Here is a 20,422-nt window from a genome sequence, read left to right on the forward strand (position 1 = left end):
ATTCTTTACCAAATGGAAACATAAAAGATAAAGAAAACTGGGAGAAGGAGAGGGAGACTGAGAGGGAGATCAAGAAGAAGAGGCATTCATCGTCGTTGTCGTCCCCGTCACCATTGTCGTCGCAGTCGGTAAGTGGTTTAGTTTAGTTATTGTTTTGTTTTAGTTATTTAGTTTTAGTATTTAGATTTCAAATTAGTTTTAGGTTTTAGATTTTAGGTTTCAAAATAGTTTTAGTATTTAGATTTTGAATTAGTTGTAGGTTTTAGGAATTTAAATTTGAAGTGTTGAAGTTGAGATTGAAGTGTTGAATGTTGAGATTGAAGTGTTGAAATTTAGATTGAAGGGTTGAAATTGAGATTGAAGATGAGTTTGAATTTCAATTTGAACTTAGAAATTAATGGAAAGTATTTTTTTAAAAAAAATATATATAAGAACTCCCGATGCACCATGTGCGTCGGGAGTTCCTAACATGTGCGTCGGGAGTTCCGCGACATCTTCCGATGCCATATTGACAGCATCCTTCGACATTCATACAACGTCGGAAAATGTTTAGGAATTTCCGACGCACAACAAGTTGTACGTCGAAAATTCCTCTCCCGACACATTTGCCCTGACGCATATATATCCCGATGATTTTATTCATTGGGAGAGTCCCCTTTCTTGTAGTGTTACCAAATCATCTTAAGTTTTAAAGTTTTCCAAAAAAAATATTAATAGAGAAAGTGGATAAAAATATGGCTGAAAGCCGTGTTTTCAAATTTAAATTTAAAATAAAAAAAACGTGGTTATCGTTTAGTGAGAAATTTGTGATTAATCACAAATTTTCACATCATTTCTCAAATTAGTGACAAAATTATGTCATCGCTCCCATTCCGATGCCATCACTGCTGTCCTTGTAGATCACTTTTTCTAGACAAAACATCTAGACTTCATGCTTAATGTCTCACCTTGTATATCGCCTAGTAGTTTGTAGTACACCTTGTATACCGTCTGGTCAAGATCTTCTGTACTAATCAAAACGCCTCAGAATTAGCTAATCTGGACATAACGTTTGCTGCAAAATAGAAACTAGTTAACAAAGGAAAAGACTAAGTCATAGATCTTGCTTTCTATAAGACTTTTCGTGGCTCTTCTCCGTTGTGCAAATAGAATTTTATTGTTTCGTCGTTCCTAGGATAAAACAACCTTGTTCTTCAATTAGATTTGCACTAAGGTTAATTGGAATACCAACACTCAAATAGACACTTTTGTTTTGCTTGGAAAATTCATAGAAAGGTAGTATGAAAGGAATTTTTTTTCTTGTTTCTTTCTCCTATCTTCAAAATGAGGAAGGAAAAGTGTTTATAGAGTGAAGGAAACTAAAAGAAATATTGGTAATTAAATAAGAAAATTTAATTAGTCATTATGGGCAGAGAATGTTGGAAATTAATATAAAACGAAATTAAAACGTTTGATTCTTTTATGACGTGAAACAGTCATAAAGATTTTGTATTAAAAGGACAAAGATAATATCATTATTACATCTCAACTCACATAGCCATCTCTCCTAAAATGCCGGTATGTGCATGGAGATTTTAGCAAATCACCTAGCCATCTCGCTTAGGATGACAGCTTGCATGTGGAGATTAGCAAAATCTTATCACCTAGTCACATTTCGTCTTGGATGACATCACGCAACTTATTTACTTATCTTCTCTCATTTTCAAACTCACAATTGGATGAGTATTATGTAGTAATGACGTTTTCAAAATTTTTCATCTAACAATTTCTTTTGTTTTTAATTACAATATGTACAATAGACAATGGTGCTCCATTGCTCTTAATTAAGCACGATTAATGTATGTTAGGTCGGCATTTGTGTTGAAGTAACACTTTCAAACATTTAGAAAACTTTATAGCTAGATTTGAAATTTGTCCATACGCTTTGAGAGTCAAATTGATACTTAGGCTCCATTGTAGAATCTTATAGAGTAGTATCCTTTAGGTTAGTAGAAAAATGATTCTTTAACATTTTTTCCTAGCTCTCCAAGTTGAACTACATCTGTTTTACTTTCACGAATATTATGCATAGACATTCAATTGAGAGAGATTCAAAAGGTCAAACACAAAAAATTGAATCACAGCGCATCAAATCAAAATTAAACTCTAGGAACCATTGTTTTTTTAGAAATCTTGTATGAACAACTACTTAATAATATTTTTATTGTATTTCGTTTTAAAGAAAAATTATACTGTAAGAAAAGAAACAATACTTTTATCGTATCTTTATCTCTTAAATAACTGATGGTTATAAATTATTTTTCATGGTTTCACTTCTTCATCAAAGACAAACTCATTTATAAATATTAGGTAATGGTTAATAAGATTTAATAATCTAAAAAATCGAAACAACAGAAATGTTTTTTTTTTAAGAAAATGTTAAAATTATAAAAATATCTTTGAAATTTGTCATTTGTTAAAAAGAAATACATCTAATTAATCATTTCAAAGGTTCTAATGTAATCCTATTTCAAAAGTTTTAATATTATTCCTAAACTTTCAAAAATGTATTTCAAAAGTTGGGGAGATATTCTTAAGAATTTTGGATGAAAAATTGAAAAATAAAACAGTGCAGTTGCGACCTCTAATCAAAATTTGAATCATACCACCATTTAAAGTTATTTCTACACCATTCAAGTTTCGATTTCTATTTGAAATTCTAAAACATTTCAACTAGTTTGAAACATTTATTAAAATTTAGTAATAATATTGCAATGTTGGATTGTTTGCACGATTGTTGAAATGTTACTTTTGGTTGAAAATTTGTCAATCTTTCTCACTTCCTTGTTGCTCTAATCTCACATTATTTATAATCATAGTCTAGGTTTTGATAATCAATTAAATTAAATTACATGTACTCTTCTGGTCTTCTAGGGATTATATAGAGGCTCAAATCTCCGAGCTTAGATTTTACTAAAACCTCGATATACTTATTTTTCATTTTCTATTGAATCCACAATGACGGAAGACAATGAAATTATTGGTAGTTTAATTTAGTGTACAACCTAAGTTTAATTTAGTGTACAAACTAAGTTTATTAAGTGTCAACACGAATTTTCTAACATACATGCTAGGGGTGTAATCGGGTTGGGAAACATTCTCAACCCAACCCATATTTTCGGGTTATATGGGTTGGCAACCCGAATTTAGTTTTCAACCCAACCCAACTCGTAAAATCTGGGTTGGGTTGTCGGGTTGTGTTTTTTTTTTTTTTTTTTTGTTTCTAATTTCTAATGAAAACGGAGGTGGATGACAAGATTGTTAGGAAGAGGACCGAAGATTGAAGTGAGATGGAAGAGAAGAATCGAACACAATGAAGACGGGTGAGTGGGACGTGAGGAGATGAAAATTGAAGAGAGAGAAATGCCTAATTTTTATATTTTATTTTATTAAATAAATAATATATATATATATATATATATATATAATATTAATTCTGGTTGGGTTGGGTTGACCCGAAATTTTCAACCTTCCAACTCAAGATCCAACTCAACCCGAAAAAATTTAATTTTTTTAACCTAACCCAACCCAACCCTTATAATATGGATTGGGTAGTCTGGGTTATTCAGGTTCAACCGATTATTCTTACACCCCTAATACATGCTATATTTATATAGACATACATACATACTATATATATTCATATTTATATACATAGACATACATACTATATTTATATACATAGACATACATAATATATATTATATATACATACATACTATATAATATACATAGATACATACTATATATATTCATATCTATATACATAGACATACATACTATATCTATATACGAAGAGATGCATACTATATCTATATACATATATACATATATCATGATAATTTCTAATTTGGGTTTTTTTTTTTCATGAGTTGGGTCATATTTATAGTGAAAAAACATGGTGTACTTTACCGCTAATTACCTCTTAACTATGTTCACCTTAACAAATTTAATGTAAATTTTAACCTAAATTTGAACGAATAAAAACACATAATAAATTTAAATTGTTAATTTTGACAACTTATACTTAACTTAATTGATTAAGATATAAATTGACTTGCATTACCTATGCTAAACCAAACTATTAAGTAATAATCACATAATAAAAGAGGGTGGTAGTGATGAATATGGTAGGTACAAGATTTCATTGTCATTTCTCCTTATCTCACACTCACAAATCTGAAGGAAGGGTCGGCCATATTAGCTATTAACCATGTTCTCTCTTTCACTTCCACTCAAAACCAAACTTATAATTTCACTTTCCAATTCCACAAATGATAGCCACAAACTAATCATTCAATCTATTGTGGAAAAAAGCAAACTCTCGAGCTACTATTTGATAACGATTTTATTTCTTATTTTCTGTTTTTAAAATTTATGTTTCTTTTTTCACTTTTCTAGTAACATTTTTTAAATTTCTCTTTTTTAGGAAAATACTCAAAACAATGGAACTAACCATCTCATTCTTTTTTTTTTTTATATAAAAATAAATCTTATGAAAACCTCTTATACTCTAAATTTCTTTTTTTATAATTGTTATCGATGTTTTTAAAATTTAAGTAAGTTTTAAAAAATAAAAACCGACAAACTAATTTTTAAATATTATTTTTGTTTTTAAATTTTTGATAAGAATTATTATTCAAGTAAGATGCAACTTATGATAACTTGTTTATCAAAAACTAAAAACCAACCTCCCGTTTGGTTATCATTTAGTTTTTTAATAAAAAATTAAACCGATAAACACTTGTTTATCGCTTAAATTTATTTTTAACTAACATTTACCAATATTTTGAAAACTCTAGTCCAATAATGAAATCTAAAGAGTTCGTTTGATAACATTCTCTTTTCTTATTTTCTTATTTTCTATTTTATGTTCCTTGTTTCGTGTGTTTCTATTTTTCAAAACATGAAATATGAATATGTTTGATAACTACTAATGTTTGTTTCTTGAAAAGAAACTAGAAGAGAAACTAGTTTGACAACCATTTCTTGTTTATCGTTTCTTGTCATTTTTCTCTTACATTTTTTTTCTTCATATTTATGGTTTAAATATGATCTAATTATATAAATTAAAAATAATTAGCATGCATTAAAATATATAAAATAGTATGGATTCATAAACACATTTTTCGGTGCTCTGAATTCTGGCTCTGCTATGATTTGAAAGGGTACAGTGAAGCGAAAAAGTTGAAATGGAAAAGAAAATGAGAAGAAAAGAGGAGACTCCTGGTGGTGGTGGCAGCGAAGACAGACGACGACAACACAACTCTCCTCCTCTCCCTCTCTCTCGATCGATTTTGAGTTTATTTTTGTTTTGCATTTTGTTTTGTGTTGAAGGAAGAATAAATAGTGTGGACTTTCCCTAACGTCTTTGAAGACGTTGAGGTAGGTACCTTTTGCCGATGCATGAAGTACAAACATCGAAGAAAGTTTAAATAATAAATTAATTATTTAAACTTTCTTCGACGTGTCTCTGCCACACATCAGGGAAAAGTGACCATTGTCACTTCAATACGGACACTTTTCGCAACGTGTGGCAGGTTGCACGTCGAGAAAATGTTAAACAATAATTATTATTAAACTTGATCCAATGTGCCCCTTGCCATACGTTGGGGAAAGTGAAAATTTGTCGTTACAATTTTCACTTTCCTCCACGTGTGGGAGGTTGCACGTCGCGAAAAGTCTAAAATTAAATTTAATGCTTTCACTTTCCGCATTGCACAAAATGTTACTTCGTGGAAAGGGACTTTCCGCAACGTAGAAGAACAAGGCGTCACGAAAAGTCTAAAATTAAATTTATCGCGTTCACTTTCCGCGACGTTTGGCAGAATAACATTGAGGAAAGTGACGTGTTAAATTTAATTTTAAACTTTCAGAGACGTCTTGTTACTATACGTCGCAGAAAACGTAACATTGTGAACGTCGCGGAAAGTGAACACATTAAATTTAATTTTAGACTTTTCGCGACGTAATATTTTATGCATCAACGAAAGGTGATCAACGCCGACGCACCTTTCACCGACGTTTCTAGCGTCTCATATATTTTGATTTCTTGTAGTGGATGTAGACTCAAATATATCATTATGTAAATATGACGGTCGTAAGAATATTAAAATAAACCTAAATGACTATCACAATAAACCAATTTTATATATTGTAAAATTGTTTTGTCTATTGCAAAATAGAGAAATAAACACAATATACCTAAAAATAACAATAAATTTAAAAATATATAAAAGTGCATATTGCAAAATTGAAATTTTAAAAATTCATATATTAGTTCTCACCAAGATAAGTTTTAAGTTAACAAAGTTTGAAAATTGGATCCTCATCCTTCCTATTGTATTGAAAAAATTCAAACCCTTTCCACGAAAAGGCAAGAACACAAAAAACAAGGTAAAAAGAATCAAAAGAACTATAAAACAGGACCAATAATTAAACTCCACTCTCATCCATTTTTCTCTATATAATAGAATGTGACATCAAAACAATAATTTTCATCCCCATCCCCTTCCCCCTTCCTCCTTCCTCTTCCCCTTTTCCTTCTCCTTCCTCTCACACTGTCTCTTCATTATTTGTCTCAATCTCCTAAAACCATGACTTACAACAGAGATGAAGAATCTCCTTCACCAACTCCGAAAAAGCCCAAAAGAAACAAATACGCTTTCATGTGTGCAATTTTAGCTTCCATGGCTTCCATATTACTCGGCTACGGTAATTAACATCCCCATTTTCCAATCCCCCCCTTTTCTTTTTTCTTTCTTTCACTCTGGTTTTATTATTATTATTATTATTATTATTATTATTTGACTTTGTTCAATTCTATAGATGTTGGAGTAATGAGTGGAGCTGCGATTTACATCAAAAAAGATTTTCAAATCAACGATGTTCAGGAGGAAGTTATGATCGGCGTCATCAATCTATATGCTCTTATAGGCGCCGCCGCTGCTGGAAGAACCTCCGACTGGATTGGCCGCCGTTACACTATGGTGCTTGCTGGTGTTATCTTTTTCCTTGGAGCTATTCTCATGGGGTTCGCTACCAACTATGAGTTCCTCATGTTTGGCCGTTTTGTCGCTGGCATCGGCGTTGGATATGCCCTCATGATCTCCCCTGTCTACACGGCCGAGGTCTCTCCGGCCTCCTCTCGCGGCTTCCTCACCTCATTTCCTGAGGTTGGTTCTTAGAATTGTCTTTAATCATTTTCACAAAGATTTCTCTTTCTTTTAATTTTACTTTTTTTTTTTTAATAACTAAATTTATAAAAACTAACAAATTATTTTTAAATATAACAAAATCAATCGATATAAGAAAATTTACTTTTTATATGTACTACAATAAACTAATGATTGACTTGGATAATAGTATGTAACTGATGAATGTTATTTTGCTAGATTTGAAAATATTTTCGATAGACCGTTTTCTATTTAATTTTTAGTCTAAAACTTATCTGATATTTTTAAAAATTAACCAAATAGTTTTTAAGGCTATCTATTGTAATCATGATTTTACTCAAAATTCCAAACAAAAAAAATATTGACTTTTTTAAATATAGGTGAAATTTAAACCAACAAACAATTTAGAGGTGTAAACATGGTTTAACCGATTTTCTAAATTTCATTTGGTAACCATTTTATTTTTACTTTTAAAAATGAAGCTTATATAGAGTACTTTCACCCCGAACTTTCTTCAATTTTCTTGTTATCTACCTTCTAGGTTTAAAATATCAAGGTAAAATGTAAAAACTAAAAAAATAGTTTTAAAATTTGATTTTGTTTTGAAATTGACTAAGAAGTAGGTCACTGTATTTAAGAAATAAACAAGTCATCCTATCACATGGACAAAAAATAAACTTAATTTTAAAAAAAATGATTACCAAACTTATACTCAGTGAATAGGGTTTTAAAAAAAAATTGTTTTAATGTTTAAGAATGTTTAATATTAGAAATTGAAAGAGTCCGAATATAAATTTGAGGGAAAATAAGGTTTAGGTCAAGTTTGACTTGGGTTCCTAAGATTTATAAAGTTACATTTTTAATTTAAAGTTTGATTTTAATGTTTAAGTTTCAAAAGGAAAGTGTTACAATTTTATTTTACTAAAAAAGAATTATAACTATAAGCTTCATTATTTCTTTTAACTATATATTAAATTTAATTTCATAATTATTTTAAAATTAAAAGGCATGAGCATAATGTAAAATTGAGTATTTTAGTTTGCGTGTTAAGGTGTGATGATGAAACGCCTGTGAAGTGGGTAATAATGTAAAATTGAGTTGGGTCTTGAGAGGTTGGTCTAGAGATGCCCAGTTTGCAGGCTTTCTTAGTCGGTAGGCATGGCGTTCGAACTTTGGTTCATGATGCTTGTTTAGGTCAACCACGTGTGTGCCTGTGGGGTTGGAATTGTGATTTTAGGAGAGGATGGAAAAATCATTGCTGTTGTGGCTACGAGGTTATGTTCTTTTGTTTCTCCCTTTCTTAGCTTATGCGCGTGCCATTATGGAAGAACTGTAGCTTGCATCTTGGTTCCATTCTTCTTGCATTTGATTGTTTTTCTGTGGTTCGTGTGTTGCTTGATGTTGAGGAGACTGAGGGTGAGTTAAGAATGTAGATCAATTCTAATTAGGGCGTTGCTGAAATCCTTTATTCATCCTGAGGTTTTGTTGTGTTCTTTGTGCTGGCAATTCAAAATTAACGTATATATAACTTTTTAAATATATATATATATATATATGTATGTGTATATTTGGAGTAAAAGTAATAATGTTATATGGGAGAGAGTGGTTTAGTTAACCATTTCTAATAATCAATCTTCTTCCCATACTTCTCAGGTGTTCATAAATTTCGGAGTATTATTGGGATACATTTCAAATTTCTTCTTCTCAAAGCTCCCACTTCATCTGGGCTGGCGATTCATGCTCGGAATCGGCGTATTCCCTTCAATATTCCTGGCCGTCGTGGTTTTAGTGATGCCAGAATCCCCTCGTTGGCTAGTAATGCAAGGCCAAGTCGGAAAAGCTAAAAAAGTCCTCGACAAAACCTCCGATTCCATCCAAGAATCTGAACAAAGACTCGCCGACATCAAATCCGCCGCCAAAATCCCCCTCGATTCCACCGCCGACGTCGTTACCATCCCAAAACAGGCCACCCACGGCAAAGACGTTTGGAAAGACCTCTTCCTCCACCCAACTCCCTCCGTCCGCCACGTCTTAATCGCTGCCGTCGGACTCCATTTCTTCCAACAAGCCTCCGGCATCGACTCTGTGGTTCTCTACAGCCCAAGAATCTTCGAAAACGCCGGAATAAAATCGGATTCCGAAAAGCTCCTGGCGACGGTCGCAGTTGGATTCTCAAAAACCGTGTTCATCCTAGTGGCGACATTCCTTCTGGACCGCGTGGGACGAAGGCCGTTGCTTCTCACAAGTGTAGCCGGGAAGATGGTATCGCTTGTGACGTTGGGATTGGGGTTAACGGTAATTGAACAACACGAAGACGTGAAGCTGACGTGGGCAGTAGGGTTGTGTATTGCAATGGTGTTGTGTGACGTGGCGTTTTTTTCTATTGGAATGGGACCCATCGCGTGGGTTTATAGTTCGGAGATATTTCCTTTGAAGCTAAGGGCTCAAGGGGCGAGTGTTGGAGTGATTGTGAATCGAGTTACGAGTGGGGTTATTACGATGACGTTTTTGTCCCTCACCAAGGCTATTACTATCGGTGGAGCGTTTTTCCTCTACGCTGGAATTGCTGCCATTTCCTTGGTGTTTTTCTACGTTGTTTTTCCCGAGACGCAAGGGAAGACCTTGGAAGACATGGAGGGGCTTTTTGGTAATTTGCTATGGAAGTTTTCCAAACACAGGCACTTTCACAAAAACGACGTCGGAGATGTCGCTCAGCTCCAATTACACACAAATGCCTAAATTATTTTTTACTAATATAAAAATAAATCAAATAAAGAACTATTCAACACTCTATATACTATTTAGTACATAAATCTTCAAATAAAAATTTGAAAACAACCCATTAATTAAATGATGCTTCAGTTACATTTCATTTTTATTCTATGTTAAAAATTGTATAATTATTGCTTTCTATTATTATATAATTTAGTAGAAAATTTAAAAGCTTGGTCCTTATAGTTTGAATTAATTATTAGAACTTGATATTCACATAAGACTTCTACAGAAATTCTGATATGTTTATTTTGAACTTTGTATTGATTTTAAGGTAGTGTTGCGATTATAATCTCTAATATTTACTCTTTTCATATTCTCTTTCAATGTAAAGTAGAATTTACAACTTCTAATTTTTCTTTGTGGACGTTTGTAAATTTGGACTTCAATCTTCTGAAATTCGAAAAAAAGTTCTAATCTTTCAAGTTTTCAATTTTTTAGAAGGTGGTTATCTCAAGGTCGATAAGAACTTTCACATTCTAAGAGCTTCAAAGGTTGAATCACCAATTCTTCAGAGCTTCAATTCTTTTTCTTCAAAAAATCTCGCTCTTAAATGAATGGTAAAATGTCTATTTATAAAGGATTTTCATGCACTTTAAGTGAGTTTGGGTCCAGTTCCCTGATATGCACTACAAGAAAATGAAGGTCTTTCGACCCACAAAGGCATCGGAAGTTATATGAAAAAGCGTCAAAAAATCCTTTTTCGATACATAAATCCTCATTGGGATCAAATTTGGAGAAACTGAGTCGGTAAAAGATCTTCCGACGGATCAAATATAGCGTCGGGAGGTCCCTTGACATCTCTTGACGCTTTATTTTGTGCGTTAGAAGATCCTATATATATATATATATTTTTCAAAACTAAGAACGAGATCTAAGCAAAAAAAAAAATATAGAAAAGCTAAGGCAAAATTAGAGGTAGAATTTAGGATTTTAGAGCAAAAATGTAAGTTAAATAAATAACTAACCGGAAGAGATAGAGGGGGTGGTGACATCCGAAGGGAGGCTGAGAACATAAAGAATAATAACAATAAATCAATACCAACAAAATCAACAATAAAAACAAAATTTACACATTCAACAATAAATTCAAAATAAAATGAACATAGTTTACACATTCTTGATACAAAAAAAATTATATTCCAGTGGGTTGGCGACGACGACGGAAAGTTAAAAAAAGGAAAAATAATTATAAAGAAAAAAAAAATAAGAATGAGATTTGCTTATCGTTAACAAGTGGCAGCGAGGGAATGTGAAGATCAGGCGATGGAGTTTGACGGCAAAGACCGGATGGTGGACGGCGACGAGAATCTTCTGCCTCTTTTGGAAGTCCGAAATCTCTCTCTCATGTTTTGGCCGCTTTTCAAATCTATAAAAACAGATTTGGAAAATGAGTTTTAAAGGGGAACTTCTGACGCCATCCATAATGGCTTCAGAAGAAGTTAAACAATGGAAACCATACTAAACAAATTTATCATATACTCCTTAAAGCAATGTCCATTTCACAGCAAGCAAATTCCGACGACATACCTACTGTTATTAGCATGAAGGTTACCAAGTGAGCAAACAAAGATGGACCATAACTATTTGGTGAATCATGTCAGATCATCTCCATATGAAGATAAATAAAGCAAAATATTTGTTGTCTGCTCAAGTTTTTTTTATCTAAATATCCAGAAATCCCACTCATTGAAGTACAGTCGTGAGGATTTATATTAGAGTGAACTAATTGTATTGTGATCGTGATAGAATTCCAGTATTTGTTCTAGTTTTTTTTTCATTTTGATTTTATCATGCTATCAATTATTTATAACCATCAGGTAAATTAGTTTTTTTAGGCTTCTTAGTTTTCCAGTCTCTGTTAATTTTTTAATTTTTTTTGTTAGATAACAAATGAGGTCTAGACCTAGAAAATAAGTTAGAGTTATATATGAGTTTTTTTTCCTATTTTTAAAAAATTATAGATTCAAACTCGCAACCAATGACCCACTACAGCAAAAATAGAATTTAGGAAAAATGAGGCTATATATATTATAATCCAACACTTTAAAATTAATATTAAAATACAAAAATCGATGATATGAAAGGGCCCATGTCCCTCGACCCCTTAATAAATCCGCCCTTGACTACTAAAAGACCTCTCTCGAAGGAAAAAGTACGTTAAAAAAGTCGCAGCAAACTGCCATTTCTAATTTCAATTTTCAAATTCCAAATTATAGTAATAAAACAAAGACAAATTAATAGAAGACTTGAGTCATGAACTAAAGTCAAGCAATATCTTTCAACCACACAAACATCTATCTATATCTATATATAAATATCTTCCAAATAAATAAATAACTATTTATAGTTTTTTTATTTTTATTTAAAAACAATATTAATTGAAGATGAAGAAGTATATTAGTTTTTATTTTCTCTTTTAAAGCCAAAAATTGTGATGAAATTTTAAAGAAAATAAAAATTTCTTCCTCTAAATATGGTTAATTTTTCACTTATGGTTTGAACGTCATTATGAAATTGATAAAATTTTAGGAGAAATTATTTTTTCTACCTTATATTTTAGACCAAAATGACGTCATGTCTAAATTGATATAAGTGAGTAACAAGTATAGTATTAATTTTTGGTCGACACGTTAGATATTTCTATTATTTTTTTCACGTTCGATATTGATACGAGAACTAATAGTTATTTCTATTATATTGAAAACCTTTTAAAAAAACAAGTTAGACACATGTGATTAGTGTAAATATAATATAAATAATAAACAAGTTAACTTTCAAAATAAAACGTTTACAAAAGCAACAAGATGTACCTCAGTTTGTACTCAACAAGAAAAATATATATCTTTTTTCATTTTTGTAATCTAATGATCAAAATTTTGGTAAAATTAAAACGTCCATGAACATGCACATAGTGGAACATTGATTACAAGTGAAAATTGATCTTTTCAAAAGCTTAAAATAGGATATACCACACTATTTGTCCATATAGAAGAGAAGATCACATCCCCTGCTCATGCAATATGGCCATGGAAAATATGGGCAACCGGACTGAGTTTGATCGGCAAATTCCATCTGAATCTACTCTCCCGGGAAAGCGTAAGAGAAACAGATATGCTCTTATGTGTGCTATTTTTGCTTCCACCACTTCAATCCTACTGGGTTACGGTGATTAATTAATTAAATTGCTTTGGTTTCATTATTTTGTCTCAATATAAACAGAATTAGTAACTCTCTTCTTTAACAGAGCAAAGCTTAAATGGAGGTGAAGCACTAATAGTCATCCAACAACACTTCAAACTCTCCGATTTCAAGCTGGAAACTCTTGTCGGTGTCAACAATATCTACATCGCCATCGGAGCCGCTGTTGCAGGTAGAACCTCTGACTATATTGGCCGCCGTTACACCATGGTTCTTGCAGGTTTCATCTTCTTCGTTGGAGCCTTTCTTATGGGCTTCGCCACCAACTATGTCTCCCTCATGCTTGGAAAATCCATCACCGGACTCGGCACAGGATACGCTTTAGTTGTATCCCCCGTATACATTACTGAGGTCTCCCCAACGTCGTCTCGTGGCTTCTTCACATCGTTGCCAGAGGTTTGTTTATCAAACTAGTTTCTATTAATTAGACAGAAATACCAAGATGCATTTCCAAATGCACTATATCGTTGTGCATTTGAATTATTGTTATTTGAGTGTATAATCTTAATTTGTATTTATGTAGGTGTTTATAAACTTTGGCATAATGTTGGGATATCTCTCAAGCTTCCTTTTCTCTAAGCTTCCAATTCATCTGGAATGGTTATTCATGGTTGGAATTGGTATTTTTCTGTCGATGTTTTTAGTTGCTGTCGTTTTAATGATTCCGGAGTCACCTCGTTGGCTTGTGATGCAAGGCCAAATAGGAAAAGCCAAGTGGGTTCTTGACAAAACCTCAGACTCCATAGAAGAGGCTGAACGAAGACTCGCAGAAATCAAAGAAGCTAACGGAATACCCTCTGGCTACTCCTCATATGAGGTCACTCCTCTTCAAGTCTCAACACGTAGCAACCAAACTACGAAGATTTGGAAAGAGTTGTTCCTCCACCCAACACCATCCATCCGCCACATCTTGATTGCCACCGTAGGACTTCATGTTTTCCAACAAGCCTCTATGATAAACGTTATTTTTGTATATAGCTCCACCATTGTTAAGCAGTTGGGAATCAAATCCAACAATCATATGCTACTCGTGATCATATTGGCTGGATTCACAAAGACAATTTTCATCTTAGTCTCAACATTCTTGGTGGATAGAATTGGACGACGACCATTGCTGCTCACTGGTGTTGCAGGAAATATGATTTCTCTTATCATCCTGGGATTTAGACTCACCAGAATCAACCACCATTCAGAAGTGAAGTTGAGTACATATTGGGATATAGGATTATGTATTACAATGATATTATCATACGTGGCATTCTTCTCAATTGGAATGGGGCCTATCACATGGGTGTATACCTCAGAGATTTTTCCAACAAAGCTTCGTGCACAGGGACTGAGTGCAGGAGTGATAGTAAATAGAGTAACGGCGAGTGTGGTTACAATGACATTTTTGTGGCTCTCAAATGCTATTACTATTGGTGGGGTGTTCTACTTACATGCAGGGATCGCAGCAATGTCTTGGGTGTTTTTCTACCTCTTGTTTCCGGAGACACAAGGAAGGAATCTAGAGGATATGGAGGGGCTTTTTGGTTACGTTACTCCTTTTTCATTTTTCTTCAATTCATCCTTTTAATTACTTTTATAATGTTTCACACTTTTACTCTTCTTGACTTGTCTATCACTAAGTACATTGTTTTTGGTCCTTAATTAATGTTTATGTCTATTATTTTGAAAGAATTTAAAGAATTATAGTTAATCAGTTCTTCACTTATTTTCTTTTAATCACTATTAATATTAATCATAAAATTGCATTTCATAATTATTTTAACACACATCCATCTCTCTTCTTTTGGAACAATCATCATTTAAAGTTACTATCATCTATTCGAGTTCATAGTCTTCCCTAACAACTTAAATAGACCTTATTTAGAATATAACTCACTACCCGAGAGATTTCGTTTTTAGTGGCGAAGCAAAAACGTCAATAAAACTAAAAAATACATAGCTAATACTTTTAGCGAAGCAACACCATTTGTCGTTAGGAATTTTCGCTGTATCCGCATAGCTAAAAGTTTTAGCAACGCAAAAATTACGCGCGGTAAAAAATATACTTTTAAAAGCTTACTTTAGTAACATTGTTGCAAAAGGTTAATTTGTGACCGTTACAAACATCTTTTGCAACGTATTGAAGTGTGCCACTACTACAATTTTTTTTTTTAAAAAAAACTGATGTCTTTATCGATGTTATTAAAAACGTCAGTAAAAGTATTTTATTACATAAAAAATAGTATTCAATTTATTATATAAACTTGTTATAAAATGTCAATTATAATAATCTTCAGAATTATTACTAGGCATCATGCAATAACACCAACTTTATTACAAGAAATATATGTCAAGAAGCTTTAATAATTTCATAAATAGATGTCAACATAAGTTATAAGTCTGAAGTTACGTCAAGTAAATGGAAGTCCAAAGTTATAACACTATAAAGTTATGTCAAGAAGTTACATTTGTGCATAACCAAAAATTTCTACAAGGTTTGGAATTATGAAATGATCTTTCCTAATAAAATTGTAAGATAAGAACCAAAAACTTTTTTCATATTCATTTGAAGTCACATCAAAATCTCGTATAGAAGACCATTTGTGCATAAAGTCTGAGATGTGTAACATAACAAAATAAATAAGTAAAACACATGTAAGCAAAAAAGGAAACTTAGGCACTTTAAATATGACACTACTCAAATAGATAAAACTCGACCATTCTAAAAAAAATGAGGGGGGACATGCATGTCTAAAAGAACTTGCAACTTTTCATGATCAACTTCCTTTCTCTTTAATCTACAAAAGGGATAGACATGAAGCATTAGATTTTGTGGCTTGCAGACAATGCGAACCACTGGAAATAATACTTACATGTGTTGAGTGTGATTTTAAAACTAAAGTCCAACTAAAAATTCAAAGGAATATCAAATAACAAACGTTGAGAGGAATTGCCTTTGCCACATCACCTCTTAACGTAATAAGAACACAACAGCAAAATACTTTACACTTTAAGAGATTAAGAGAATAAGAGAACAAAAAGAAGAACACTAAATGTAGTAAAGGACATATACCTTCTTGTGTATCCATGCCAATTAATCAAAGGTTAAACTCAAAAGCCCAAGCTGATTCTTCTTCAAAATATCACAAATTCTAAAGTAAGAAGCGCACGTCCCTTATAATATAAAACAAATAAGAAATTCAGGTGGAATTTTCATTTGAAAAAATTAATGTAAATCTCAATTTCATATAGGAACCCAAGTTTAACAAATACATTATAAAAGGAACTTACTTGCATTTGCATCTACATTGAGTATAGAACAAACAACACCATGCCCATTGGAATGAAAACACTAAGAAGATCGGAGTGAGATGGACCAAACTTAATCTTTTGGAGCTTTGGATAGAGAGCAACCAAAGAGCTTATCATGAAGAAAATAGCTGTAAACCAAAGAAACAACATTACTCTAGAAAGTTTCTTGCATAATTTGAGAGAACCTATATTGAATCAAGGATTCTGCATATTTTTCATTGTAATGGATTAAACATCAACTAATTCAAGCTATGAAAAAACTTACTTTGTAATCTCTGAACAACTAGATTGACAAATGGAGACAACTCACTAATTCAATTTCTTTGAGCAGAAGGAGACCTTTCCATTTCTTCAAGTTCTTCCTAAAAATAGTTTGGCTTCCTTAACAATCCCCTTAAGCGTGCTTCTAGTTTAGCTGATGAGTTCAACTGTTCACATGAGATTTCTAGAGAAATTTGATTTGTGAAGTTAAACTTGAGTTGATGTATTTTTATTGATTTGATGCGATGGCGTTTGATCTCTAGAATTTGATCATCTTTCTCTCTCGATTGAATGCTTACAGTTGATTTAAGAAAGCAGAGCATGTAATATTCTTTGTTAGATTATTTGACGAATATGAAATTAGTTTTATTTTTATTTAAAGAAAGTTAAATTATCTTCCTTATCTTTAGGATCATTTATAAATAAGGAGTTAAAAATCTTTCTTAAATATCTCTTTTAAAGAAGAAGATAAAAGATATTCCTCATATTTAGAAATATTTTATCGTAAAGAAGTTTTCTTTCTTGGCTCTTTAAAAAGCAGAAGTTCTGAACATAAAATCTATTATTTACAATTGTTGTTCAGAAGTTTATATTTTTTGTGAAGAATTTGTACGAAGGTAAACCGGTTACCTTCTACATTATGACATATTATTAACGATCGTCAAGGGATTTGACAGAGTATCGATTGATAAGAAATATGAATGAAGGCTGAGATAATTGTACTCAAGTCAATGAATTCAGGGGAGCCTGAATTTGTTTTCAAGGAGATTTAAGTTTACCATCAGGGGAGCCTAAGATTATACATTTAAGTTATGGTGATAACTTGTTAATGTAACTTTAGGGTTAAGTTAAAAACTTTTGAATCTCGATAATATTTCTTATCTGAGCAAATAAACTTCCCATATGTAGGCAGTATTTTTCAAACTGGGTTATCAAAGCCTTCTATGTTATTTGTTCGTTTTATTATGTTTGTACGCTTTGTTATGTTAACTATTTCTGCAATTAATCACGTTAGTCTTAGCTGGAGGATATTATTTATCTTCTCATATATTTTTCATTCTTGAAGTTGGAGTCTGGAAGAAAGTTTGTATCTTCAAATGAGCTTCAATCTTTGAGGAAAGTTGGAGTCTTGGAAGAAAGCTTGTAGAAGTTGGAGTCTTAGAAAAAAACTTGTATCTTCAAAGAAGCTTCAATCTTCGAGGACGATCGATTTTAGGAGTTAGAGAGTCTTCTAGCTCTTGGGAGAACACTCACTGGATCTTCTAAAGTAAAAACTTTTCAACCCTTATAAATGAGGAGTACTCTTCTATTTATAGACTTCTCTTGTGGCCTTTATGGACTTGAGTCTGGTTGGTCCATGGACCAGACCCATGGGTTCAACTACATGAATTTTGGTCATATTTAGCCTTTAGACTCAATTAAACATATTTTTTTAGCACAATTGAACTTAGTCCAAGTAAATAATATTTAATTGAACCAAAATAATTAATTAACTTGATCCAACGATTATAATGAAAACATGTGGCATTATCAGAATTGATCAATTTATGTTTTCAATTTTAATTTGAAACACATGTCAATTTTTTAATTAGTCCTAAATTCAATTATTTGTACTTTTCATCCATAATTTAGCAAATGATGTGACAATTTGCGATTGGTCTAAAATTTTCCTATTCAACAACAACTATATTATTCAAACTCTTGCAATATTGTTGAGCTAAAAGATATTCTTACTCAATTAAGCAACATGCCAAAACACACAAATTGTATTTAACAATGGAAACCATACCAAACAAATTGCAGCTCCAAGAATTAGAACTTTTGAACACTATTGATCAAAATGTTACCAACGTGCAGTTCTCGTAATTCTCTATGCTAGAAAACCTTGCCTCACGAACCAAACATCATTTATCTAGCGCCTATTTGACAGAGAGGTTACCGTGAAGAAACTTAGTGGCAGCATGCGGCGTGCACGACGGAGTTAGAGCAAGGGGCCGGTATGGTGAAGATGAAATCGGGGGCGGGGGGAGGGGAAATTAAAATGTTCTTTTTTATATATAAAAAGGGATTGAAATGTTGGGTTTTTAGTAAATTTGGTAAAAAAAATAAAGAATAGAGTTTTTAAAAGGTAGGGTTTTTGGGAGGGGTTTTCGTGAAGGAGAGAAAGGGAAAAATAAAAAAGAATATATATTTAATAAATTCTTTAATGAAAAGTTGGAGGAAAATTTATAGTAAGAGTCAAATTTTGAAGTTTTAGCCACATTTAAGTTTGTTGCAAAAACTATTTAATTTTGATGAGATTATTATTGTGTGTTGCTAATTCTTTTAGTGGTACGGATTAAAAATATGTCGTTTGTAATAATCTTTTGTGACATTTTTTTTTTTGCATCACTATAAATAAACTTTTATTGATAAGAGTTAATTGCGCCACTAAAATTTTGTCAGTGAACGATGAATTTCTCGTAGTGACTTAAGTTTCACTTCCATTAAAAAACTAATTTTTCACTTTGGTCTAAATGTGTAGATAGTCATTGTTGTACCCTCCACTAGTTATGCCTTTTAGTCATCAACATACCTCTTTGTACCAAACAAGAAATAAATAATGAAGTTGACAATTTTATACTCTCCAATTTATTGGCTTAAACAATTTTAAAGGTTCATCCAAATCATATATATGTATGTAGCTTAAAACTAACTTAGAAAAAAAAGAATTTATTGAGCCAAAATTTTAGATTCTATCGATAACAAACCTAAAAAAATTTCTTCTATTTTTAAAAATGCTCCTTAGAAAAAATCAATCATGTGTTATGTTTATCCCCAACTCAAATATTAACTTGGAACTACCGAATTAAAGAAATACAATTTTGGTTTTATTTTCTATTTTTTATTGATTGATTTATTATTATTTATTATCCCTATCGTGCAATATAAATGTATGTGAGTAGGTAATAGGTGGCAAACCGACCTTCTTCACTCGTAAATTTAGTATGTCGTTTTCTTAGGAGTCGATTCTTTAAGAGTATGAGATTACTTTCAATATATATTTTTTTTATCAAGTTTTGATATGTTTTTTAATCTTATTATTATGCTCTTTTATTTTTTAAATTTATTGTAATGTTTACAATTATGTTTTTGCTTGTATAACATTCATATTAAATCCTTATTTGAGTTTTAATTAAAATTTTGTAAGGTTTTAAATCTTTTCTAAAAATCTATTTAAATCACTTTAGCATCACACTTTTTATATATCAAACCATTAAAATAATGTTTCCTCCTTGTTTTTTCTAGTAAGTTTGAAGTTTTTTTTAGATTCTTTGTAAAATGAGTCATATTTTTTATCAATATCGTATAACGGATTTTGACAAATTGTAACGATTTCTCACCTTTGCGAAGTGATGAATGGTGTTCAACTTATTTCCGGAGATCATTGAAATGTTAACAAGACATGTGAATTGTGTTTTTGAATGCATTGGTGGCTAAAGATGAGCAAAAGTGTTAAAGAACACTTTTTCTTTTTCTTTTTTTGTTGTTGGACTTACTCCATGACATGGAAGAAAATAAAAGAATGATGTATACCATAAAATTAGATGTCACATCAACCTTTTCAAAACTAGTTTTTTGGTAGTTCAAAAGCTTTTCATATCAGCGCGATTCCTCCGTCTCTCCCAACCTAA

At 31.9% G+C, this 20,422-nt stretch overlaps 2 protein-coding genes across 3 annotated transcripts; both read left to right on the plus strand.

Annotated features, from left to right (window-relative positions):
• The first annotated feature begins 6,521 nt into the window (after nt 1-6,521).
• LOC101217928 (polyol transporter 5) lies at nt 6,522-10,086 on the plus strand. The gene is made up of 3 exons (XM_004148264.3): nt 6,522-6,753; nt 6,868-7,214; nt 8,868-10,086. Exons 1-3 carry the CDS (start codon nt 6,636-6,638, stop codon nt 9,951-9,953), a joined length of 1,551 nt encoding a protein of 516 aa, XP_004148312.2. The 5' UTR covers nt 6,522-6,635; the 3' UTR covers nt 9,954-10,086.
• A 2,708-nt stretch (nt 10,087-12,794) lies between these two features.
• Nucleotides 12,795-14,887, plus strand: LOC101218164 (putative polyol transporter 1). Of its 2 annotated transcripts, none has more exons than XM_004148265.3 (3): nt 12,795-13,154; nt 13,234-13,583; nt 13,711-14,887. In XM_004148265.3, exons 1-3 carry the CDS (start codon nt 13,010-13,012, stop codon nt 14,761-14,763), a joined length of 1,548 nt encoding a protein of 515 aa, XP_004148313.1. In that variant the 5' UTR covers nt 12,795-13,009; the 3' UTR covers nt 14,764-14,887. The 2 variants fall into 2 exon arrangements, with proteins under 2 accessions (XP_004148313.1, XP_011659069.1); XM_011660767.2 differs by having other exon boundaries at nt 12,796-13,085.
• Nucleotides 14,888-20,422: the final 5,535 nt, after the last annotated feature.

The sequence above is a fragment of the Cucumis sativus genome, chromosome 7 (genome assembly GCF_000004075.3).
Source record: "Cucumis sativus cultivar 9930 chromosome 7, Cucumber_9930_V3, whole genome shotgun sequence".
In the NCBI taxonomy this organism is placed as follows: domain Eukaryota; kingdom Viridiplantae; phylum Streptophyta; class Magnoliopsida; order Cucurbitales; family Cucurbitaceae; genus Cucumis; species Cucumis sativus.

Coding starts and splice junctions, on each gene's coding strand:
- LOC101217928 (XM_004148264.3), top strand. CDS start 6,636: ATGACTTACAACAGAGATGAAGAATCTCCTTCACCAACTCCGAAAAAG. Junction 6,754..6,867: donor TTCCATATTACTCGGCTACG/GTAATTAACATC, acceptor TCAATTCTATAG/ATGTTGGAGTAATGAGTGGA. Junction 7,215..8,867: donor TCCTCACCTCATTTCCTGAG/GTTGGTTCTTAG, acceptor CATACTTCTCAG/GTGTTCATAAATTTCGGAGT.
- LOC101218164 (XM_004148265.3), top strand. CDS start 13,010: ATGGCCATGGAAAATATGGGCAACCGGACTGAGTTTGATCGGCAAATT. Junction 13,155..13,233: donor TTCAATCCTACTGGGTTACG/GTGATTAATTAA, acceptor CTTCTTTAACAG/AGCAAAGCTTAAATGGAGGT. Junction 13,584..13,710: donor TCTTCACATCGTTGCCAGAG/GTTTGTTTATCA, acceptor GTATTTATGTAG/GTGTTTATAAACTTTGGCAT.